Source organism: Chelmon rostratus, chromosome 12, assembly GCF_017976325.1.
Source record: "Chelmon rostratus isolate fCheRos1 chromosome 12, fCheRos1.pri, whole genome shotgun sequence".
In the NCBI taxonomy this organism is placed as follows: Eukaryota; Metazoa; Chordata; class Actinopteri; order Chaetodontiformes; family Chaetodontidae; genus Chelmon; species Chelmon rostratus.
In genome coordinates, this window is record NC_055669.1 from 3302622 (window position 1) to 3323607 (window position 20986).

The 20986-nt window shown below is 43.1% G+C and overlaps 1 protein-coding gene across 1 annotated transcript in view; it reads right to left on the reverse strand.

Annotated features, from left to right (window-relative positions):
* Positions 1-20986, reverse strand: part of chd7 (chromodomain helicase DNA binding protein 7) — a 79310-nt gene that overhangs the window by 16032 nt on the left and 42292 nt on the right. The window contains exons 5-25 of the mRNA XM_041948409.1: positions 18655-18799; positions 17484-17612; positions 16511-16576; positions 15376-15431; positions 13762-13876; positions 13349-13432; positions 13092-13229; positions 12181-12302; positions 11536-11779; positions 9819-9995; positions 9251-9394; positions 9028-9126; positions 8656-8830; positions 8146-8356; positions 7658-7853; positions 7184-7351; positions 6856-7035; positions 6584-6694; positions 5094-5305; positions 2728-2927; positions 1814-1973 (exon numbers count right to left, since the gene is read on the reverse strand). Coding sequence (XP_041804343.1) covers positions 1814-1973; positions 2728-2927; positions 5094-5305; positions 6584-6694; positions 6856-7035; positions 7184-7351; positions 7658-7853; positions 8146-8356; positions 8656-8830; positions 9028-9126; positions 9251-9394; positions 9819-9995; positions 11536-11779; positions 12181-12302; positions 13092-13229; positions 13349-13432; positions 13762-13876; positions 15376-15431; positions 16511-16576; positions 17484-17612; positions 18655-18799 — 3132 coding nt within the window. The remainder of the gene's footprint in view (positions 1-1813; positions 1974-2727; positions 2928-5093; positions 5306-6583; positions 6695-6855; positions 7036-7183; positions 7352-7657; positions 7854-8145; positions 8357-8655; positions 8831-9027; positions 9127-9250; positions 9395-9818; positions 9996-11535; positions 11780-12180; positions 12303-13091; positions 13230-13348; positions 13433-13761; positions 13877-15375; positions 15432-16510; positions 16577-17483; positions 17613-18654; positions 18800-20986) is intronic.

Below are 20986 nucleotides of genomic sequence, written 5' to 3' on the forward strand. Positions count from 1 at the left end.
TTCCATTATGAGTTAACTGAATTATTTTTGGCAATAATCAATTTAAAATGTTCTCTATAAGACAACAGAAAACAGTGAAAGATGCCTGTTATCATTTCCCAGATCCTAATGTGACAACTTCAAATTGTTTGTTTTGTCTGACCAGAAGTCCAAAGCCCGAAGACCCATATCAAGTTCAGTGATGTAAAATCTTTGGTCTTTTTGCTGGATAATTACTTGAATGATTTATCAATTACATACACTGTTAAGGATTTATTTTCTGTTGACTGACTACTCGATTGATTGGCCAATTGTTTCAGATCTAAAGATCACCCTGACCCAGGCCGGTTTTTCTACAGTAATTTTGACAAGCATTTAATGCAAATAAGGACAATATATTATGCTGTATTCATGTTATTTCTAAAATTCACACATAATATTTCTAAAGTCAGATTTGATATCTGATCATTTTGTCACTGGCCTCATTCTACTGGAGGATATAATGAAGTAAGAAATGGATGGGAGCAGTATTCAAATAGAAAATGTCTCGAGGTATTATTTTGTTGAAATACTGAACTATAATTCAAAACTGCATTTCAGCACTGTCTTCAACTAGATCGTCATCTTCACTCGGTACAAATTACAGATGTTTGTGGTCAGTTATTTTTCTAGCACCTCCCCACTAAAATGAATCAGTTCAGTCACAGCTCAAGAATGGGAGTCAGAATTGATCTCCTGACATTGGAAATGTTACTATCTGGGAGATCTGCTTCACTGTAAACATTTGTCACCAGATTTGTCACCAGGATTTAATGCCAATCACAGCGTTTGGAGCAGAAGACAGAAGAAGATGGGGGGGGGTTGGAGGAGGAGATGAGTGGGAGGAGTAGAGAGGAAAAGAATAGAGAGGACAGAAAGCTGTGCTGGAAAGGAGGGAACAGAAAGTTTGGAGAGGCATGGGGGGGGGGTATAAAGACAGTCATTTGCAACTCATTCTGCAGTGTGTGTGTGTGTGTGTGTTTGTGCATCAATGGCATCACAAGTTGCAGTGTGTGTGTTTGTTGGCAGGCTGTGTGTGCTCATCCATCAATGTGCCAGGCCTGATTAGCCACACAACGCTGTGCTCCAGCCTAGCAGATGGCACCACATAATCACCCCCAAGTGTGTGTGTGTGTGTGTGTGTGTGTGTGTCTTTCACCCACTTCCAACAGGTCTGCCTGCACCTGGCCTGGCACACAGCCAGACACACACACACGCACACACACAAACACACACACAAACACACACACAAACACACACACAAACACACACACACACACACACACACACACACACACACACACACACACACACACACACACACACACACACACACACACACACACACACACACACACACACACACACACACACTTGCCCCTCAAGAAGAAAAAAAAAAAAAAATCTTGGAATTGAATCGAGAGGGCAAGGAAGCATATCTCCCTGACAACAGGAGAGCGAGCTGACCACAGAGCAAACAAGAATATGTGTGTGTTTGTCTGTGTCTGTGTGAGTGTGTGTGAGGAGTAAAACAGGGAGACTGTTGCATCTGTGTGTGAGACGTAAGGCCAGACTCAACAACCATCACTCCTACCACTTGCATCCATGTTTTGGTTTTTAAGTCACATTAGTATCCTGAACATTCACAAGTTTCCACTATGTGAACACTTACTTGACCAATAATCCTTTCATAAACAGTTAATCGCCCCTGAAAGAAATGTGTTAGAGACTAGATACCATGTTGTTTCAGGTGAGTGTGTTTTTGTGTGCGAGAGAGAGAATGAGAAAGTCATACTTGTTACAGTGATGTTTCAGGTGTCTCTTGTAGCTGTCCTCTTGCAATAAATGGTCGGGATTGCAGCTGGCCAGCCAATCAGCTCTTGGAGTCTGTGGAGGCGGTGCTGGAGGCTTTCCCTTCTTGCCCTTCCTGCCCCGAGGAACTGGGGTAGAGAGACCTGTAGAGAGGGGGACAGAGAGAAAAGGTGGTGACAAATGACAAGCTGTACATCTTGATCGAACAGGGCTCAATGTCTATTTTGTGTCTTTACACAGCGCCAACAACATTAATCCAAAACGTTGCTAGGCTCAGTCATTTAAATACGGTAGCACTGACTGGGATTAGGGCTGAGTACCGAACTTCAACGCCGCCTTAAATGTGTCCAGTAAAGCTGTGAAGTCCCTCAAGCTGTCATTAAATGTCTGGTCAGATTCAAATCTTGTATTTTATTTTGGCGAGGTCCTTGTGCAGTTTCTTTTTTTTGGACATTAGAAAACTTGGTGGTGTGTTTTCTTGAATTTAAAAACAATTATATTTTTCAAAGGAAGATTAAAAAAAGAAAAAAGGATCAATGTATTAAACCGAAACTCAGGTACAGAAAAGTTAAAAGTGTCAACCAAAGGGTTCCCATATGAAGTCCCACTAAAGCTATGTAGCCCAGTAATCCACTTTCCTTTAAATACCCCAGTAACTGCCAGCCAACTCAACCTTCTCACCCACCTATCAACCCTACAACTGATATGAAATGAGAACACTTCCATATTGTTTTAAAATTAGTTGCATTATTAGTCCATTACTTTCTAGCTTCTCATTAATTGTACATTCATTCTTAGATTTAACATGTTCTGCTGGTGTAATCCCAGATTAAAACAAATACAGTATATAGTCTGTGTCCATGGTGTAATCAGGTATATACAGCATGTGTGTGTTACCAGAGTGGTTGGTCAGCGTCTTGGTGGTCCCATCTTCACTTGGGGTGATCAGGTCCCAGATGAAGCTCTTGATATTCTCGTCACCACGGTAATGCAGCAGGCAGTAGGCCAGGAGGGCTCGGCAGATTGTTTCCACATCGGTCTCCTTCAGGGGTCGCTTGAAGCGACCATGAGCCAGGATGTCACTCCACCTACCCCAACTAGGACAAAAATGGAGAAAACAGGAAGGGGCGACTGTCAGCCTACAGATATACAGAGCATCAGACTTTAAATATTTAAAATCCATCGTTTGTTTAACAGAACACAGCACTGTTACACTAGGGGGGTGGGGGCAAACGAATGTTTTAGATTGTCAAACTAGTCAATTCACATGTGAAGCAGGGATGGAATACATGATGGATAATAGTTTTTCAGATGACACATAGCACCTACCCTAAAGGAGTTAAAAAGTTACTCAAGTAAATGAATTAAAAAAATTAACCTGGTCACAGTTGTTAGACTGAGCTAATGAAACCATAAACTGAAAAAAGGATTTTTTTTTTCTTTCTTTCTTGCTTTCTTTTATTCCTGTGCTACATTACGTTCATGGCTCACATGAACCTGATCGTTCATGTTGTCTTGCAGCCCAGACGTCTCTCACACACAAAACACACACTGCTGAGTGCCAGGCTCTCATTATACATTTTACCAGTCTGTTGACTTAACCGTTACTGTCATCCTAACTAGCGCCACCCGGGCATCCCTGCGTGTGCTTCATGGATCAGAGCCCCCACCCCCCCCGCCACATCCAAAGAGAGAGCGACCCTAAAGGCTGATGTGGTGGACAGCATCCCTCAGACTGTCTTGTTCTCAACCAAAATTTTTCCACTGCTGCTTCCTAATCTTCACTGAACCATGTGAACCAGCCTCACTCTGAATGATTTTAGACAGGCTAAAATGGTGGATGAGGGCGAGAGAGAGAGATGGATGATGGGAAAAGACAACAGAGCACTGAGCAGAGAGGACAGGCCTAGTCAGACAGTGTGTGTTTTTGTGTCCTACAGCCTCAGGCCACGAGACTAGACTGTAACAATAACAACGCTGACATCTCACTAGCACCACTGTTCTTTTTTTTTTTTTTCCCCCCCACACACACACACCAAGTCAGCCATGAAAATGGACGGACTCACCCGATAATCACTATCTGTGGTAAGTGTGTCAATTTGCCTCTGTGTGTGCAGTAGAACGTACTCGTCTCTGTGACTTTCAAGGCTGTTATCGTACACCAGTACATGTCTGAGTTAAGATGCTTTTCGGTCACTGTCACAGATTTATAGACACTCCAATTAAATATTGCTCTTGACGCCTCAATAAATCCAATTATAAGTATCTTTTACAAGCACTTCCTGAAGAGAAATTGAATGTGTTTGAAATTAGGATTTTGAAGGAATAGGAAAAATCAGGTGCCTAAAAAAGTGAATTTAAGTTCTTAGAATTAACATTAGTCAGTTGTGTGTGTATGTGTGTGCACAAGAATGAGCATGCCTGGTCTACATAAGTGTGTGTGTGTACATGTGTATATAGGCAGCTCTGATTAGTTGCTGTGTGTTGATGGCCTTGAGACAAAGATTTCTGTCTACTAAATCACTCCATGGGCCAGTCTGCATCCATTAACTTGTGTGCTCTTGTATACAGAAACACACACACACACACACACACACATTAGCTGAGTGATGAACTCCACCCACCAGCATTACTCTTTATCCACCACAAGCTGAACTACATTTTATTCTCTTCTGTTAAATTGTTGAATTCCATTTCTATTATTTTCAATGTTCTTTTCCCCCTTCACATGTATTTCCCTGCATATTTAAATGAAACACTTTGGGAAACATTACTTATTTCTTGCTGAGGTTTGGTTGAGAAAATTGATACCACTCTCATGTCTGTTATATACATGAAGCTAAAGCCAATTGACATGTTAGATTTCGTTTGTTTAACCTGTCCAAAATCCAGTGTCTCATTGTCACTGTGAGGCTGTTAAGTTGCTTGCAAAGGCTCCATGAAGTCACAGTGCTCAGTCAGGAAATAGTTGGACACATAAACTCCTTTAAAAACCAACTTGTCGTTTTTGCTCTTTGTTAAACATAATGTGTTTTAATTAGAGAGCTTTTAGAGGTGCTGTTGGCTTGAATTAAATGAAAAAAAAAAAAGCCCAGAGTGCAGATCTGTAGACAGGCTCGCCTATAAAAATTAGTTTCTATGAGTTTTAGAAAATTCAGCAAATCTAACAGATGTGGAAAGATAATTCCAGAGGGTTGGTGCTAAGTGGTCAACATTGTCGTTTGTCTGTTTTTTTTGGTAGAAAACATGAATATGCCACTGACCCGTAGACCAGCAGGTTCTTCTCCACTCTGAAGCACTCAGATCGGGGGTAACCCTGGGTTTTATCTTGGGGCCGGCGAGGTTTGGACGAGGGTTTGCTTGGTTCGTCATCGTCGCTCTCCAGCTCAGAGAACTCCAGCATCTCGTCCTCTTTGACGCTGCTGTAGTGCCTCGTCTGCTTCCTCACCCTCGGCGTGTCAATCACGAGCGTGTTCTGGAGATGAATTCAATGAAAATGTTATTTGGTGTTCTTTTATGGTCTAGATGTTATTCCCTTGTGCAAGGTTTTTTCCTTTTATTTACTGAGAACCTGGTTTCAATTACAGATGGCCTGTAAACAATATGCAAAGTGCCTTCTGCTTTCCTCCGATGAAGTGGCCTTTTTGCACATGTCTTGTATATTCTGACTTCTATGACTTTTGTGAACCCTGTGAAAACATGGCATCTTCTGTACAAAATTGGATTAATTGGATATTTAGCCCTGTGTTTCACTCTTGATGCTGAGAAAATTGGTGCTCAGCTCAAACATAACCTGGCATTAATTATGTTGTCTAATGAATTACATTTTTGTTCAATTAATTTGATTTTTTCCCCCCTTGCAATCCTATTAATATGCACAAACAGGGCAATAGTTAGTTCCACAATTATCACAGAGCGCTGCAGTCATTTCCATTTTAACATCACACAATAATAAATCCCAGGGGAGCGGCCCGTATTCATGCTCGTAGAGCTGGATTAAGTGTTCCAGTGGAGGGCCCTCCACAAGAGAGGGAGTGAGGGAGTGGAGAGAAGATATCAGGACGGACAAATACACAAATTAAAAAATGTGAACCAATATGGAGAGGGAAGGAAAGCAAGAACAAGGATGCCTGTTAGCAGAGTGCTCAATGTGTGTGTAAGAATGTTACTGAGCTTGGGTTTCTGTGTGTGTATGTGTGTGTGAGCAGTAGCCTAAGTGATATCTCTGTACCCTCCAGGCATCTGCGCTCTGTTAAGTGGAGCTAAGCAGCTTACTCTCTCTCGCTCAAACACACACACGAGAGCAGGGAAACATGGGTAATTAAGGAAGAGAGGAGATTCCCAACTGTCAATATTAATCTCTCTCTCTCTCTGCTTTCCTCCTGATCTCTCTGTTTCTCTCTCAGTCTGTCTCACTTTCCTCCTCCTATCTTGTGGAGATAGCACCGACTAATTACCACTGCTAGTCCCCTTTCCATATGGGGACACAAGTTTGTTTGTGTTTGTGTGTGTGTGTGTGTGTGTGTGTGTGTGTGTGTGTGTGTGTGTGTGTGTGTGTGTGTGTGTAAGAGAGAGAGAGAAAGAGAGGGAGAGGCAGGGAGTTCACGTGCATGAAAGTACTTGAAAGCACAGTATGACTGTCTCTTTGGCTTCTCATGTGGGTCTGTCCTTGGGTGGGGTTTACATTGGATGTACTTGTGTTTTCAGTATGAATGGGCAGTTGTACGTGTGTGTGTGTGTTTGTCTGTAGTACCCGTCCATTGATGGCGTCCAGGTCCAGCTCGGCCTTCTTAGCCCATTTCTGCCAGAAGTCTGGATCCTCCAGAGAAATGTCTGTTCGGTTACCTGTTGCAACAAAGCTGGCCTGCAGACAAAAGGAAACATATTGGTCAACGGCAGGTAATCACACTTTTTTAGAGCCTATTTTCACACATATTCCAAGCTTTACGTACGGTGTGAGCAGCATATGAGTGAAAAGAAAATAAATTGCTTTTCCATAGTTCTTAGGTTGACTCAAGTGTGTACCTTAGCAAAGGTAGATCCCTTTCCCTCAGACTCTATGGTAATGGTGTGGGTTCGTCTCTGGAGGATCTGGTCGATGTCTTCCTCACAGAATTTGGAGCCTTCGTCTTCCTCGTCCATCAGAGCTCCGTACGCTCCCTTTCTCAGAAGGTCCTCGATCTCTTTCTTGGACAGCTGCTGTACCTGGACCAGAAACAAAAAACATTTAATTCCATGACCAATATTTAGTGTTGTCAGAAAGTAAACAAACACTGAGTGAAAACATGTAAGGTATACTCTCTGATTCTGGGGTATGGGTGCCCCATTGATGAGTGTGTATGATGTGTCTCACCCCGCTGTTGGCGTTCTCTCGTCCACTCATGCTCTGGAGGACGGCCTTGTCGAGCCCCAGCTTCAGGCTGGCCTTGTCAAACATCTCCCTCTCGTAGCTGTTCCTGGTGATCAGGCGGTATATCTTGACCGCCTTAGACTGGCCGATACGATGACACCTAGCCTGGGCCTGGAGGAGGACACATTCAGACACTCAAAAACATTGTTCTACAGCTAATTTGATAGTATGACACGTGAGGTTACAGCAGAAGACTAATGATATGGTGCAGTTAAATGCGGCTGGTAGAGTTCATCCAACTGACAGTCTAAAGTCTAAGCTTCCCACCCTGAAGCTGGAAGGGACTCTACAGTACCTCTTGACACTTTCCAGTGCGGGGGTCTCAACAGTTCCATGCTATGGCTAATCAAATGTCCTGTATGAACAACTAGAATAATTCTACAACAAACTGCAGGCAGAGCACCGTGCGGTTTGTACCTGCAGGTCGTTCTGAGGGTTCCAGTCAGAGTCAAAGATGATGCAGGTATCTGCTGCAGTCAGGTTGATGCCGAGTCCTCCAGCTCTTGTACACAGCAGGAAGACAAAACGGTCTGAATCTGGTCTGGAGAAACGGTCGATGGCTGCCTGCCGCAGGTTACCGCGAACTCTGCCATCTATACGTTCATAAGGATATCTGTACACAGAGTGGGAGGAACAGGTGTGAATGACTGTCACTAGCATGTTGCCATCATTCCCACATGTCGAGTCCACACGGTAGCAATGATGCGACAACTTCAACAGTGTGATCTTCTCAGCAGTCGCATTTACTCGATTCGTTGAACATCTTTGCCACAAAAAATTCGTCTGAGCTGAATCAAGTTTGGTCTTATCTCATTTTCAGGCGGTAACTTGAGTCATTTAGGTAAATGTAAGACATCTCTACACTTTGCTCTTCTCAAGGACATAATAATTTTCTCTCTTCTCACCGTTTCTGGATGAGGTAGTCCTCCAGGATGTCCAGACAGCGGACCATCTGACTGAACACCAGGACTCTGTGTCCGCCAGCCTTCAGTTTGGGCAGCAGCTTGTCAATGAGCACCAGCTTACCAGCGGCCTGGATCATGGCTTGGAGTGCCATATCTGGTATGTCAGGCCCGTGAGAGTCCCTAAACTCCTCTGCAATCTTCTCTTCCGCTCCTAAAAGAATTCAAATTCATCAGGAAACAAACAATGGTTTTGGCACATTAATAAGGCTGCTCTGCAGAACATTAATGTTTTAAGTTCCCATGAAATGCCCAGTGGAGTGATACTTGTTTCAATATATTGCATGTTTCCTGTAAAAACAGGCAGCTAGCTCCACTTGTCATGGATATTCATTGGACTTTACAGTAGCCAGCAGCGCTGAATGTGTATTACAGCCATTCAGCACATTCATGATTTTGATTTTAACTTCATGGGAACTGCAGTAATTAAATATTGGAAGCATGTGTGTATACCATTAATGAGGTAGGGGTGGTTGCAGCATTTCCTCAGCTCCATCATCGTGTTGAGGAGGTTGGGGACACTGGATCCCCCGCCACCTCCTCCCCCTGCACCTCCTTTGGAGAGGAAAGAGAAATTCTTCTCCAGAATGGCCCGATAGTATTTCTTCTGGATGTTGGTCAGCTCCACCTAACAACAACAATCATCGATCCAATCATTTTTTCCTTTGCTGAAACATTTCCAACACTTCACAACAATATAGACAGAACAGATTCTTTTAGTGAGCTATATTGTTTAAGCTTGTCGGCAGAAGACAACATCAGCAGAATAAGTGAAAGAGTTTTCATACCAACGTTAAGTTCTGACACATCTATAATGGGTCCTACCTCAATGATGGTCTCCTCCTTAGGGGCCAGGTTCTTCTCCACGTCCTCCTTCAATCTTCTTAACATCATGGGCTTCAGAATGCCCTGCAATTTCTGGACCTGAAACACACACAGAAGCAATGTTAACACTTCATTTGTGTGGAATTAAGGAACCATGGGAAGATGAAAAATTAAACACCCCCCCCTCCTTTTGTTTTTTACACAGATAGAGTTGTCTATTTACCTGCTCTTCAGTCTTCAGGTCTCCAAATTCAGTCATGAATGTCTGTTCAGACGGGAATCGCTCAGGCTCCAGGAAGTTGAGTAAGCTGAAGAGCTCCTCCACAGTGTTCTGGAGAGGAGTTCCTGTCAACAGTACTTTGTGCTCCTGGAGGAAGAGGGGAGGGACAGGAAAGAGATATTTAAAGTTACTAAAACTGGAAAGCAGGATGTCTTAAGGACTTTAACAGAAAAAGTTGAGGACAGAGGGATTGTATTGACATGGCACAGATACTGGGCTAATTTGTCCAGCTCTAACTGATACAAAGTGCTCTCACGGTTCTTAAAGATCTTTGAAAAACTACAAAAATCCTGCTGAATTTACATCAATCTGAACTCAAGTGTGCCAAGAGGCTGTAAATACATTCCTTAAATTGTATTGTAGGCTTTCTAATGCCTTGAGTGCAAGTAGTATTACTTCTAAGACCATGTGATAGAGTGAAAGCATGATGCAATACCTATAACTAATAACTGATGGCAACCAACAGCCTCTTCCCAGTTCCTCCTTTCCTCTTGCTATAGGCACAACTCACCATGTCCATCATTTTGAGTCCTTCCAGTAGCTTGCAGTTTCGGTTTTTGAGGCGGTGGGCCTCGTCTATCACCACACAGCGCCACGGCACGCTGCGAAGCTCTGGACAGTCAGCCAGAATCATCTCAAAGGTTGTTATCACCGCGTGGAACCGATACACTCCCTTTATTATCTTACCCTGGAGGGGCGGAGAGAGAGAAACAAAGAAAAAGGAAAACAATTTGTCAATTCTAACTCCTTTATCATCGTTCTCCCTTTTAGGACAAAAGTAAAAGGCACTGACTAGAGGCCACAACGGCTCCATAAATTGGTGAGGAAAAGCCAAGAAAAGCTCTGAAATGGAGGCTTAATATAAAGCCAGACTTATGGCAGCCCCTTATGTTATCAAAATCTGTTAGCCATCTAAGACATAGCAGAAATAAACAACTTAAACAAGGAGTGCCCTCTGTAACTGTTCTATGTCCTTTCTGTATGTAGGAAGCAGGCAGGGCAGTAGAAAAGGACACAATGTCCACTGCGACCTTGAGGATTACCTCAGCCTGGATTAGAAGCAAGCAGCTAACAAGGACACCGCTACTACAGCTTATTTTCTTCAAGGCTCACAGTGGCGTGAGTTACACTGGAAGATGCTAGCAGCATTGTGCTGCAGGAGCTTACAGTATATGGCTTACAGCTAGAGGAGTGTAAAGAGCTTACACAGCAGAGGAGCACTGTCCATCCCCAGCTGGCTGAGGTGTTCAGATCTGTTGACTGTCTTACACAGCAGCATCTCATTTTGTCCATCTACTGGATGAGGCTGTACACAGCTGTACCTGTGTACAGCCTCATCCTGGTTACAGCTACTGAAACGATGTCTGATCTTTCTTTACTTAACGGTCCACATTCTGTTCAGTTCATTCGTCTACTTCTAATCTACACGTTGTAAAATGAGCTGCCATCTGGGCTGCAGAAATGACCAATGACTTTCTGACTGATGTAAACGGACCAAAACATTTACTTACGTGAGTATATTGCTAACAAAAAATTACACTTATTTCACGTAGAAATTCTGGTAAGAACGCCTGGATAATCCTCCTTACGTTCACAAATTATTTTAACACCTTAAAAAAAATTAGAAAATTATAAAGCTAATGTATTGTCAATGAAAACTTACAGTAGCCATTTTACATAAGGCTATGAAATCTTATGTCATTTGAAAATAAACATTTTATGTTATTTTATTTTCACACTATAAAATAAAATTATTTTACTGTTAGCATATGTCTGTATTATTACAGATCAAGCATTGATCCATGAATGATCAACATATAATGGTATCATTGACTTTGAACGTCAGCTTAAAAGCATCTTAATGACTTTTTCAGATACTTCTACAGCAGGCATCTCAAACCAATTCCATAAAGGGCCGCGTGGCTGCAGGTTTTCATTCCAACCCAGGAGGAGCACACCAGGCTGGAATCAATTAATCAGCTGATCCCAGTCTTCAGCTGATAACTAAGTGATCCCCTGATGTTGATTGGTTGGCCTGATGTGCTCCTCCTGGGTTGGAATGAAAACCTGCAGCCACACGGCCCTTTATGGAACCGGTTTGAGATGCCTGTTCTACAGGGTTGATGATCTCCTGGTTTACATTGTAAACATAATTCATTTCTAAATAAACAGCAGCTAATATCATCCCACACAGAGACAGATTAGCAGCCCTGTCTCATCCAGTTTACCTGTGCGTCTCTGTAGTACATCTCATAGGCCTGGATGGTCTTGCGGCTGGCCTGGCTGCCATGGTAGACCACCGCGTTGAGCTCAGTCCAGGTCCTGAACTCCCTCTCCCAGTTGGGGATGGTGGAGAGTGGGGCGATGACCAGGAATGGCCCCTCAATGCCCTTCATGTAAATCTCATAGAGGAATGTAATGGACTGGATGGTCTTTCCGAGACCCATCTCATCAGCCAAGATACAGTTACGTCTGTGGAGGACAAATGATGTGGAAAGAGTGAATGAGAGGCTAAAGAAGGATGGACTGCAAGTAGAAACTGTGAAAAAGTGACCTGCCATACTCAGAGATTGGATTCCTTAATTTTTTTTCCAGGCCTGGAATACACCTCAGACACTTCAATGACATTCCAGAAAATCCATGACTAGTTGAACTACAATCTTCTGTTTGTGCTACTGAGTGAAGTTTTGTTTGTCTAAAGTCTCTTACGTTACAATAAGAGCAGGCATTACATGCAGGGATGGCACTGGTGGGAATGCTACAGGGCCACTAAGTGTCCACTTAAGATGATTAAATGAGGTGCTAGCACATGTACAGGCTGGCAGCAGCAGTTGGGGACTAATTCTAACAAAATAAAGTTAATTGAGACTTACGAGTTGTACCAGTTGAAGGTTAGCCAGTTGAGGCCTTCTAGCTGGTATTCCCTGAGTGCGTTGCCGTTCCTGTATTCCCTGGAGCCCTCCAGCTTTTTCCAGTCGGCTGCAGGAGGCCGATCCTAGATGCACATAATAATATTATTATTAGGGGTCATTACAAAAAATTAAGGCTTAAAATCCTTATCTAATCATTAGTGTAAGGATGTAGGTGTGTGCAAGGCTGTAGTTGGGTTTAAATTGGGTTTAACAGCCAACTTGGGAACAACATGGGGCTGTGGTTCAGTTTTCAAGGAATCTTGTCATGCACTAAACTGTTGACAAGCTGAAATTTTGAACAAAAAAGTCACTGGGATTCATCCTCTGGGGAAGACGAATGACTAGCACAAATCGTCTTAACAGTTGCAGAGATGTTTCTGTGTTAGTCCACCCCATGAGCCACACTGCTAACATGGCTAAAAATACAAATCTATAAATATAAAAATCCCACTACTGCCACTGTATGGAGCATTTCTAATGTGGTCCTTAAGGAGAAACAGTAGGCAGTAGTTAAATAGATGGACAGAGGGAGAGAAAGGAGTGATGGATAGAAAGACCACAGCCAGTCAGATGCTTCTGTTCAGCATTAAACACACTGTTAGTGGTTTGGCCTGGCCACAAGCAAGTGTGTGTGTGTGTGTGTGTGTGTGTGTGTGTGTGTGTGTGTGTGTGTGTGTGTGTGTGTGTAAATGTGTAAGACCACAAGAACGCGGCCCTGTGGAGAGCAGTTAAGGGAGCTGTAAATCTGGAGGAGGAAGGAGTAGGCAGCAGGCCAACACACACAAACACACACATGCACACGCCTACTGGGAAGAGGCTGGGAGACACACAGCAACCAACGAGCATTCATGGACACACACAGAGCTGCTTACCACTCTCTTAGTGTTGGGTGTGCGTGCTGCGATGCGTTCGTATTCCTCTATCTTGGACTGGTCGATGTCGGCCTTCAGCTCCCAGGTGGAGTCTTCGTAAGGCAGACTGCACCATTTCACCAAATATAAGGTCACCATCTGCACACAAACAAACACACACACACAGACACAGGAGGGAGGTTTGGTGAGTGTGTGTGGAGAGAGAAGAGAGGGAGAGGCTCAAACCCATGAAAGATGACAGGAAGAGATCAGAGCACCTCTCCGTTTTCATCTGTGCTCTCTGAAACGTCCAGGACACGGTCCACCTCCACATAGTCTGGGTTAAAAGGCTCATCATCCATCTGGAGAGAAAGTAAGGGGAGGTTTTATTGTTAGAAGCACAGAGACAGTTTCACGATAGGTTGGCTTACTGCATGTGTCAGGGTGAGGCCAGATGATTTCTCATTCACAGTTTATGACTAAGCATTTTTTACGTGTTCTGAGCTTTTCCACAACTGTGTTTTTAATTTATTTACTTCTTTTTCACAAATGAAAATTCTCAACCATGAGTGTTTTTTAATCCAGGACAATTACTGTTAGTCAGCTGGTTTGACTCATGTTTGCAGTTATCTCAGAGCTGTTTCAGATTCACATGTAATGAGCGAACTGTAGTGTAGAGCACAGGGCTTACTTCAGTTATGAAGCTGTTGAGTTGTTGCTTGGCCTTAAACCTCTTGACCTTCTGGTGTATTCTCTTGTCCTTCTCCAGCTCTTCCAGATCTGCCCAGCGACAGTGCAGGTACGAACTGAGACACAAGAGACACAAAGTGAATCACATCACTCATATCAAAGCCAGAGAGTACAGGAGTGCTTGTAGAGAACACTATAAAAGACTAAACACTCGTCATCATTCTTTAAGGGGGTCAGTGCTGGTTTTCAGAGACTAGTGATGGGAGGAGGATGCTGAATGAACTGCTTTAGACTAGTAGGTCAGTAATCTAAAAGTATGCCATGTGCACTATCAGGATGCAAAATTAGTTGAAATATTTTCTAAATGTGGGTGCTGTTGTGGGGATATGGAGAAGGCTTCCTTATGTTCAAGAGTTTGTCAAAAGCCAAATTAAGTCTTGAGGCCTTTTTATTTTAGATGTCTCACAACAATGGCATGACGGTGTGTAAACATTTCCTGACAAAACTGTAACTTGGAAATATTTACATTGCATTAATGGCAACACAAAATGAAGATTGAGGCTGTGTCTCAAGAGTTTTAGGTTTGTGAATAGTTTAAATAGTTGCTGTCACAGGCAATAAGGCTGCAGGCACCTTATAAGCACCTATTTATAAGAATACGTGTTGTCAACTCACTGCTAACTGAGTCCAAAGTAAAGCTGAAATGATTACACAATACACAGAAAATTGGCAACTACTTGGAGATTCATGGTTTAATTTTTTTAACAAAAAATGTCAGAATTTCACTTTCACAGTCTTTCAAATGAGAATATTTGCCAATTTTCTTTCTGTTGTTTTATAGACTGAATGATTAATAAACAAATAAAAAAATAATCACTAGCTGCAGCCCTAGTCTCAAGTGCCAATGAAAGATGAAAGGAACGGCAGCTGACTGCCAGATGTAAACAATAAGGTGATCTACCATTGCAATGCAGCTGTTGCCATATGTGATCAGCTGCTCCCATCTTAACTTTGCAGGCCAAAGAGGAGAAAATAAATGCTACATTTCAGCAGGGCAAACTTTAAGTGATAATCATCCTTAAATCACGCTCTATAAGAAAAGAGCCTGAGGACATTGTTGAGACTTCAAGCCAACCACCTTGTTTCTCACATCTGTTAAGATCGTAAGACTACATTTTCTTGCAAGTCATGTGGTCAAATTTGTGTATTCAACATGCAGGTGAAATCTAATTTGCAAAAGCCTTTTTTCGCTGTCCAAACTGTTTCCAATCATACTGGAGTCTGGACAGACACAAACAAAATGTGTGTCGGAAGAATAAATGACTACTTTGACAAGAGCTGGACACAAATGAAAAGGATTCGATTGTACTACTAACACTTCCCTGTTATTGATGTTAAGAGTGGATCTGCAGCACAAAGAAATGAGTCACCTCATGGTACGACTAAGTGAATAAGACTTTCAGGTTCAATATACTGAGCTTTTCATACGTATGGACCCACGGACACCATGGTGTGTGTGTGTGTGTTGAAAATAAGTCTAAAAAAGAGGAAGCCCTGCTGTGAAAGACAAAAGAGGTGCAGACGGGGGGAAAAAAAACACTAGCATGCTACTCACAAGCCCTTGAACTTGACATAAAACTCCTCCACCTCCACTTCATCCCCCGACTCCAGCTGGGGAAAAAAAAAAAGAAAAAAAGAGAGGTTAATAATCACAGCAAATATTGCAACTGCACGTGAAAGAGCAGAAGTGGCTTGTCCTTGTTATGAAACATGTGGTTAAATTAGTGAAGTGATGCAGAAGGAGCCTGCACACCAGTTTCACACCGACATGTCAGTCAGCACTGAGTCTCAATCTGCAATGAGGGACTGTATTGTTTCATTCATTTGTTGTTCGGCGCTAAGGTATTTGCTGGTTTGGGCACAGCATAACGCCAAATGTGAATGAAGGTTGAGGAGAAGTAGTTAAATATTTAACAAAATGTTTTAACTGGTTTTTGGGGAAAAATATGAAGAAATGAAACTTCAAATCCAGAAACAGATTAACAGTCATAGTGTGTGTGAAAGGGGAAATACCGAAACAGTAGCTCTTTCAAAGTGCAGCCGTCCAATTCCATTCACCATTACTACTGTAACACACACACACACCCCCTCCACCATGCTACTACTACTGTAATGCCATGAATCATCAATCACACACACACAGCCTGAGGAAACGCAAGCTTGGCGTCTGGCGTAGCTAGCATTGTGGTTTTGGATGTGTGCCAAGCCTGGGGTCAACTCTGAATGGAGCTGTGAGGGTGTGTGTGTGTGTGTGTGTGTGTGTGTGTGTGTGTGTGTGTGTGTGTAGGTGGGGGGTAACCCATTGGCAGCTGGCTAGCAAAGGAAAGTTGGCTGATGACTACATGCGTGTGCGTGTGTTGGCTTAAGGATGAGCTTTCTTTAGACGAGCTGTCTAAAACAAAGCGGCAAACACACACATGCACGCACACACGCCCTCTTGCTCACTCAGAGCTCCAACAACACACACATACTGAAATACAAGAACTCTTGCCTCCACTTACCAAGTGAACACACGCGGTCTGAGCTCTGTCTGTGTGTGTGTGTGTGTGTGTGTGTTTAATCTTCTTAAGCCAGCTGTGGAGCGGCTAATCAGATGACGTAAACAATTACATGGGCCAGTGTGTCTGTGTGTGTGTCTCTGCGTATAGTTAGTGTGTGTGTGTGTGTGTGTGTGTCTCCGTATGTCTCACCTGTTTCTTGGCGGTGCGCATGCCCATGATCTTCTCCACAACAGGCCCCTCAGCCTCAGCCACATCCTGGAAACACAGAGAACAACTTAAGTGTTGGAGCTTCATCCGGCCTGTCACATGTTTTGATGACCAGCTTGATCTAGCTGCTGACTCAGAATCCCTCTAAAAACCCAAGTCTGACACACAATGGTCTGATTAAACCTAAAGCACAGTAACAACTGCCACTAGACAGTTTCTTCAGATAAAAAAAGACGATGTACATGTAAAGGTGAAAAAGGGCCATCCTTGATTATCTAACATTCTTCTTTATGCAACTATAAATCTTGACTAATATGTTATTTTATATATAGTTTTGCATTTTCATTTCATGCCTTTCATCATTGGAAGTCACTGGACAAAGCAAAGTGCTGGTATCATTTGATACATTTCAGCTGTTACCAAAAAGAATTGAAAAAGCTCAACACAGAACTATTATGAAAATGTCAGAAATCTTGATAAGGAGAGGCAACAAAAGGGATTAACAAATTTAATGACACACCACTACATCGCTCTGTCCAAGTTTTTACTTTTTAATGTGTTAAGGAATGGGCAATGTGGATAAAATCTTCTGTCATTGGAATAGGCAATTTCATAGTGTGACATGGATGTATTTTGTCATAGAGTACATTTTGTAGAAATCTGGTTGAGGAAATATTTACAGACACACTAACAGATTGGGATTGTTTGCTGGCAGACATAAATACAAAACAAAAAAGTCAAGGTACCTCAGTCCTCAAAGCAATCCAGCCTAATGTAACTAGAGATAGTTTAGAGATGGACACCTCAGTATGAGCTGCAAGGGAAAATCTGACAAACTTCTTTTTGTATACATAATTGTATCATTCAACTCTACCATGTCTTGAGATGTTTACCATCAGACTCTGACCATAAACTCTTATCAAACCTAAACCAACAAAAGAAACCCAAGCTGTACCTGTTGTTGTGACGACGATGGGGACTTTGGTGCTGGCGAGTCGTCGCCGCTGTCATCGTCCTCTGAGATCCTAAACTCCAGATCCTCTGTGTACCTCTTCCTCTTCACCTGACGGCTGGAACGACGCTTCTGTTGGACAGAGGAAGTGACAGAAAGGTGGCAACGTTTTGTTCATCAGCTATAGTTCTGTAGCCCTTCCAAAAATTCCCAGCTCAGCAATGGAATGACTTGTTTCCATATACCTGTCACTACATTCCTTAAAAAAAAACAAACAAACAACAAGGCAGAGAAATACATCTCCAAAATGGATATGTATAAATGTGTCCTGAAGCTCACCAAACATCACACGGTCATGTTTCAAATCAAAGACAGAGAAAGATACAGGGCTGTGTAAGCTTATTCACCAGGCCGACCTCTTCTGAGAAACAGACTTCATTTTCATTATTCATTATTCTGTTCCATATGGCCCAGCATGTTATCCATATTGACTTTGAAGGAAACATCACCTAATTTGTTGAGGCTCAAAATGTTGCCAAAAAAAACTGCTGTACTCGGCTGTAGCGAACCAGCTAAGGCGCTTTTCTATTTGAATGAGGCATGACTCTTTATGCAGCTAATAGCCAGATGCTGCTCTGTTTACATGGCCCACATAATTACATTTGCACATAAAAAATGAATCTGAATTTGATGAGGGATACAATTGATGTTCTGCATGTTCCTCCAAACAGCACCTTCACTGTAAAACCAACAATTAAAAACTATAAATGTTCACGTGGACACTAAATTACTTATTGCTAAAAACTGGTGGGGGAAGAGGGGTGGGGATTTTAAACTGTATTTGAAATACAAAAGAAACGTATGTAACAGCTGAAAAGTTGCTGATGGAGCACCATGTGAACTTGGCAGTAGGACCCGTCTGCTTCGTCTGTCAACAAGGCTGGTTTACAACACAAACAGTAGACGCCTACTGGCTCAGTGCCTTCAATTTCTACAAGCTGCGTCACTGATAGGTCTGCAGAGGTTTTATGGCCCTTTGCTTTTTTTGCTGGGCTTGCTGAAACTATGCTGCATCACAATATTAGCCATGACTTTGAATACTTTGTTGTTTTCAGAAGCCTGTAAAGTAGAAACAAGCTTTAAGACTATTGCCTTCCTTGTATGCAGCTTTTACCTGTACACCATCATCATCGTCTTCTTCAGGAGGTGAGGGGGGTGGAGACTTCACCTCCACATCATCGCTGACTGATGACTCCCTCTTCCTCTTGGAATCCTTTTTAGCAGCGCCAGCCCCGCCCTCTGACTCAACCTTCTTACCGCTGTAGGAAGAGAAAAGAGGAAGGAGGAAAACTTAATATTCATTAAAAAAAACAACAACAAAAGACCATTCCTCAAAGCTTTACCTCTTTTTACAGTTTACCCACTATAAGGCATTCACATTTGTGTGTGTGTGTGAGCTTGTCTGTCCCAGGGCGGTCGCCATGTTTGATTTATCCATTTAGAAATCATTAGTGTGCCTCAGGCTCTGGCACACAGGGGGTTAATATGATGAAAGACTGCAAGGGGGCGGAGGGAGCAAGATGGAGAGATACAGGCACAGAGAGGAAGAGAGACACCGGGGGAGGGCTGGGGGTGGGGGGTGAGTGAGAGAGAGAGACAGGCAGACAGGGAGAGGGACAGAAAGAGAGAGGCCCCAGAGAGAGGAGGGGGAGGGGCTGAAAGGCCCCCAGGCTTCCTCTAATCTCTGGCATGGAAAGAAAGAGGAGCTGGCTCTGTGAGTGTGTGTGCACACACACTCACAGAGTAAGGCAAGAGACACTCAGTACCCCTCTTCTGTCTCACACACAGTCTCTCTCAGTACTCCATTACTTTCCTGCCATGACCAATCACAAAGAACAATGTGAGGGCAGTTTGTAAACTGCTCATTTACAAATACCGACAGACAGTTTGTACTCTCAATCATTAGGGCTGGAACTAGACACCCTTCTATTGCATCAAAATCCAGTATGGACTCTGCTTAACGAACCCGAATCCTTTCAAATCCACTTTCAAACCTACTTTGGTTTAGCTTTGCACATCTGCAAGTAACTGAACCTGCAGCCACAACCTGGAAATGAGATGAGCAGCAGAAGAAATGAAATGTTTTCTCACATACAGGATCAACAACAAAAGTAGCCTGCTAACTTTTGTGTGCCTTATAATTGAACCTCCACCAGGCCATAAAAAAACGTACACGCCAAAACTAACAGCAAATAGGCATTCATTCGGAAATCAATGTTTTGTGTTTGTCTGGGCCTCTGTGCGGTGCTGCTCTGAGACATAAGTCAACCTGTGTAATTGCCTGGGAAAATCTTGATGTGATGAGTGCTGCGAACAAATTTTTCTCTTATATCCATTCTACAGCGGCATCAGCGCCACGCGATCATTAATATCTACTGCTCTCGTGTTTCACCGAGCGCAGGATTAGCCTCTCCACACACGCAGAGCCGAGCAGAGGACAGAAAGGCGAAGTAAAGGCAACGTTGTCGGTGGCGATAACAAACCGAGTGTTCGTCACCACTGTTTTGGACGAAGGAAATAATGGGAGCAACAGGTGACCCAGCTTTGACGTGGCTTCTTTTTGAATGAGTGGTGTATGGTGGATCTGATCTATTCTGGTGTGAGGAGTGGATTTTGGAAAGTAACTGATAAATACTAACAGAACCTTTAAAGTGTTAAATTTTAGAACAGAATTTGGTGTGATGGTAGATTGAGTCTTTGACTGAGCTAGCCAAGTAAGCCTTCGCTATGGCCTTAGGTTGCCTAGAAGAGTTACTAAGTTACTGAGACAGTCATGATTGTTAGAAACAATCATTGCGGGCTACAAATGAGGAGCCTGCCACATATGTGTTTTGTATACTGGTCTTTGCTAATAAAAAACGAGTGACGAGAGATTTAACATTTCAGAAGACATACGTAGCATTGGGCGTTAGCGAATCTGGGTATATTGCAAATCTGGAACTGGATCCAAAATTGAACGGCCTGTCCCGACCAAACTGTACCGTTGTTTACAAAAATGCAGATTCTTTAAAACACCAACATACAATTATAGATTTAGGCCAAAAGAAAACAATACTTTACTTTACTAACTTACAATAAAAGACTGAACAGTTGTGTGTGTGCTGTGTTGTTTCGCAGTCTGAGCCTGTGTGTGTTGCCTCTTCCCCCATGTTGCCCTCTGCAGTACTGTATGCCTGGATCTCTCTCTCTCTCTCTCCTGCTCTGTGCCTCTCTCCCTCCTTCCCTCCTGCTTGCTCGCTCGCTCCCTCTCTATATCTCTCGCCCCCTCTCTGTCCCTGGGGCCCTTCTCCTTTCATCCTCACGCCAAGAGCAATCACCATCTCCGTGGTAACGGCTGGTCATGTGACCTGCACCTGTTCCTCTGGCTGGTCGCCACACGCTGGAGCCATCTGGCCACACACACGCACGCACGCACACACTTCTCCACTTGGCTGCCTCCCCTCCTC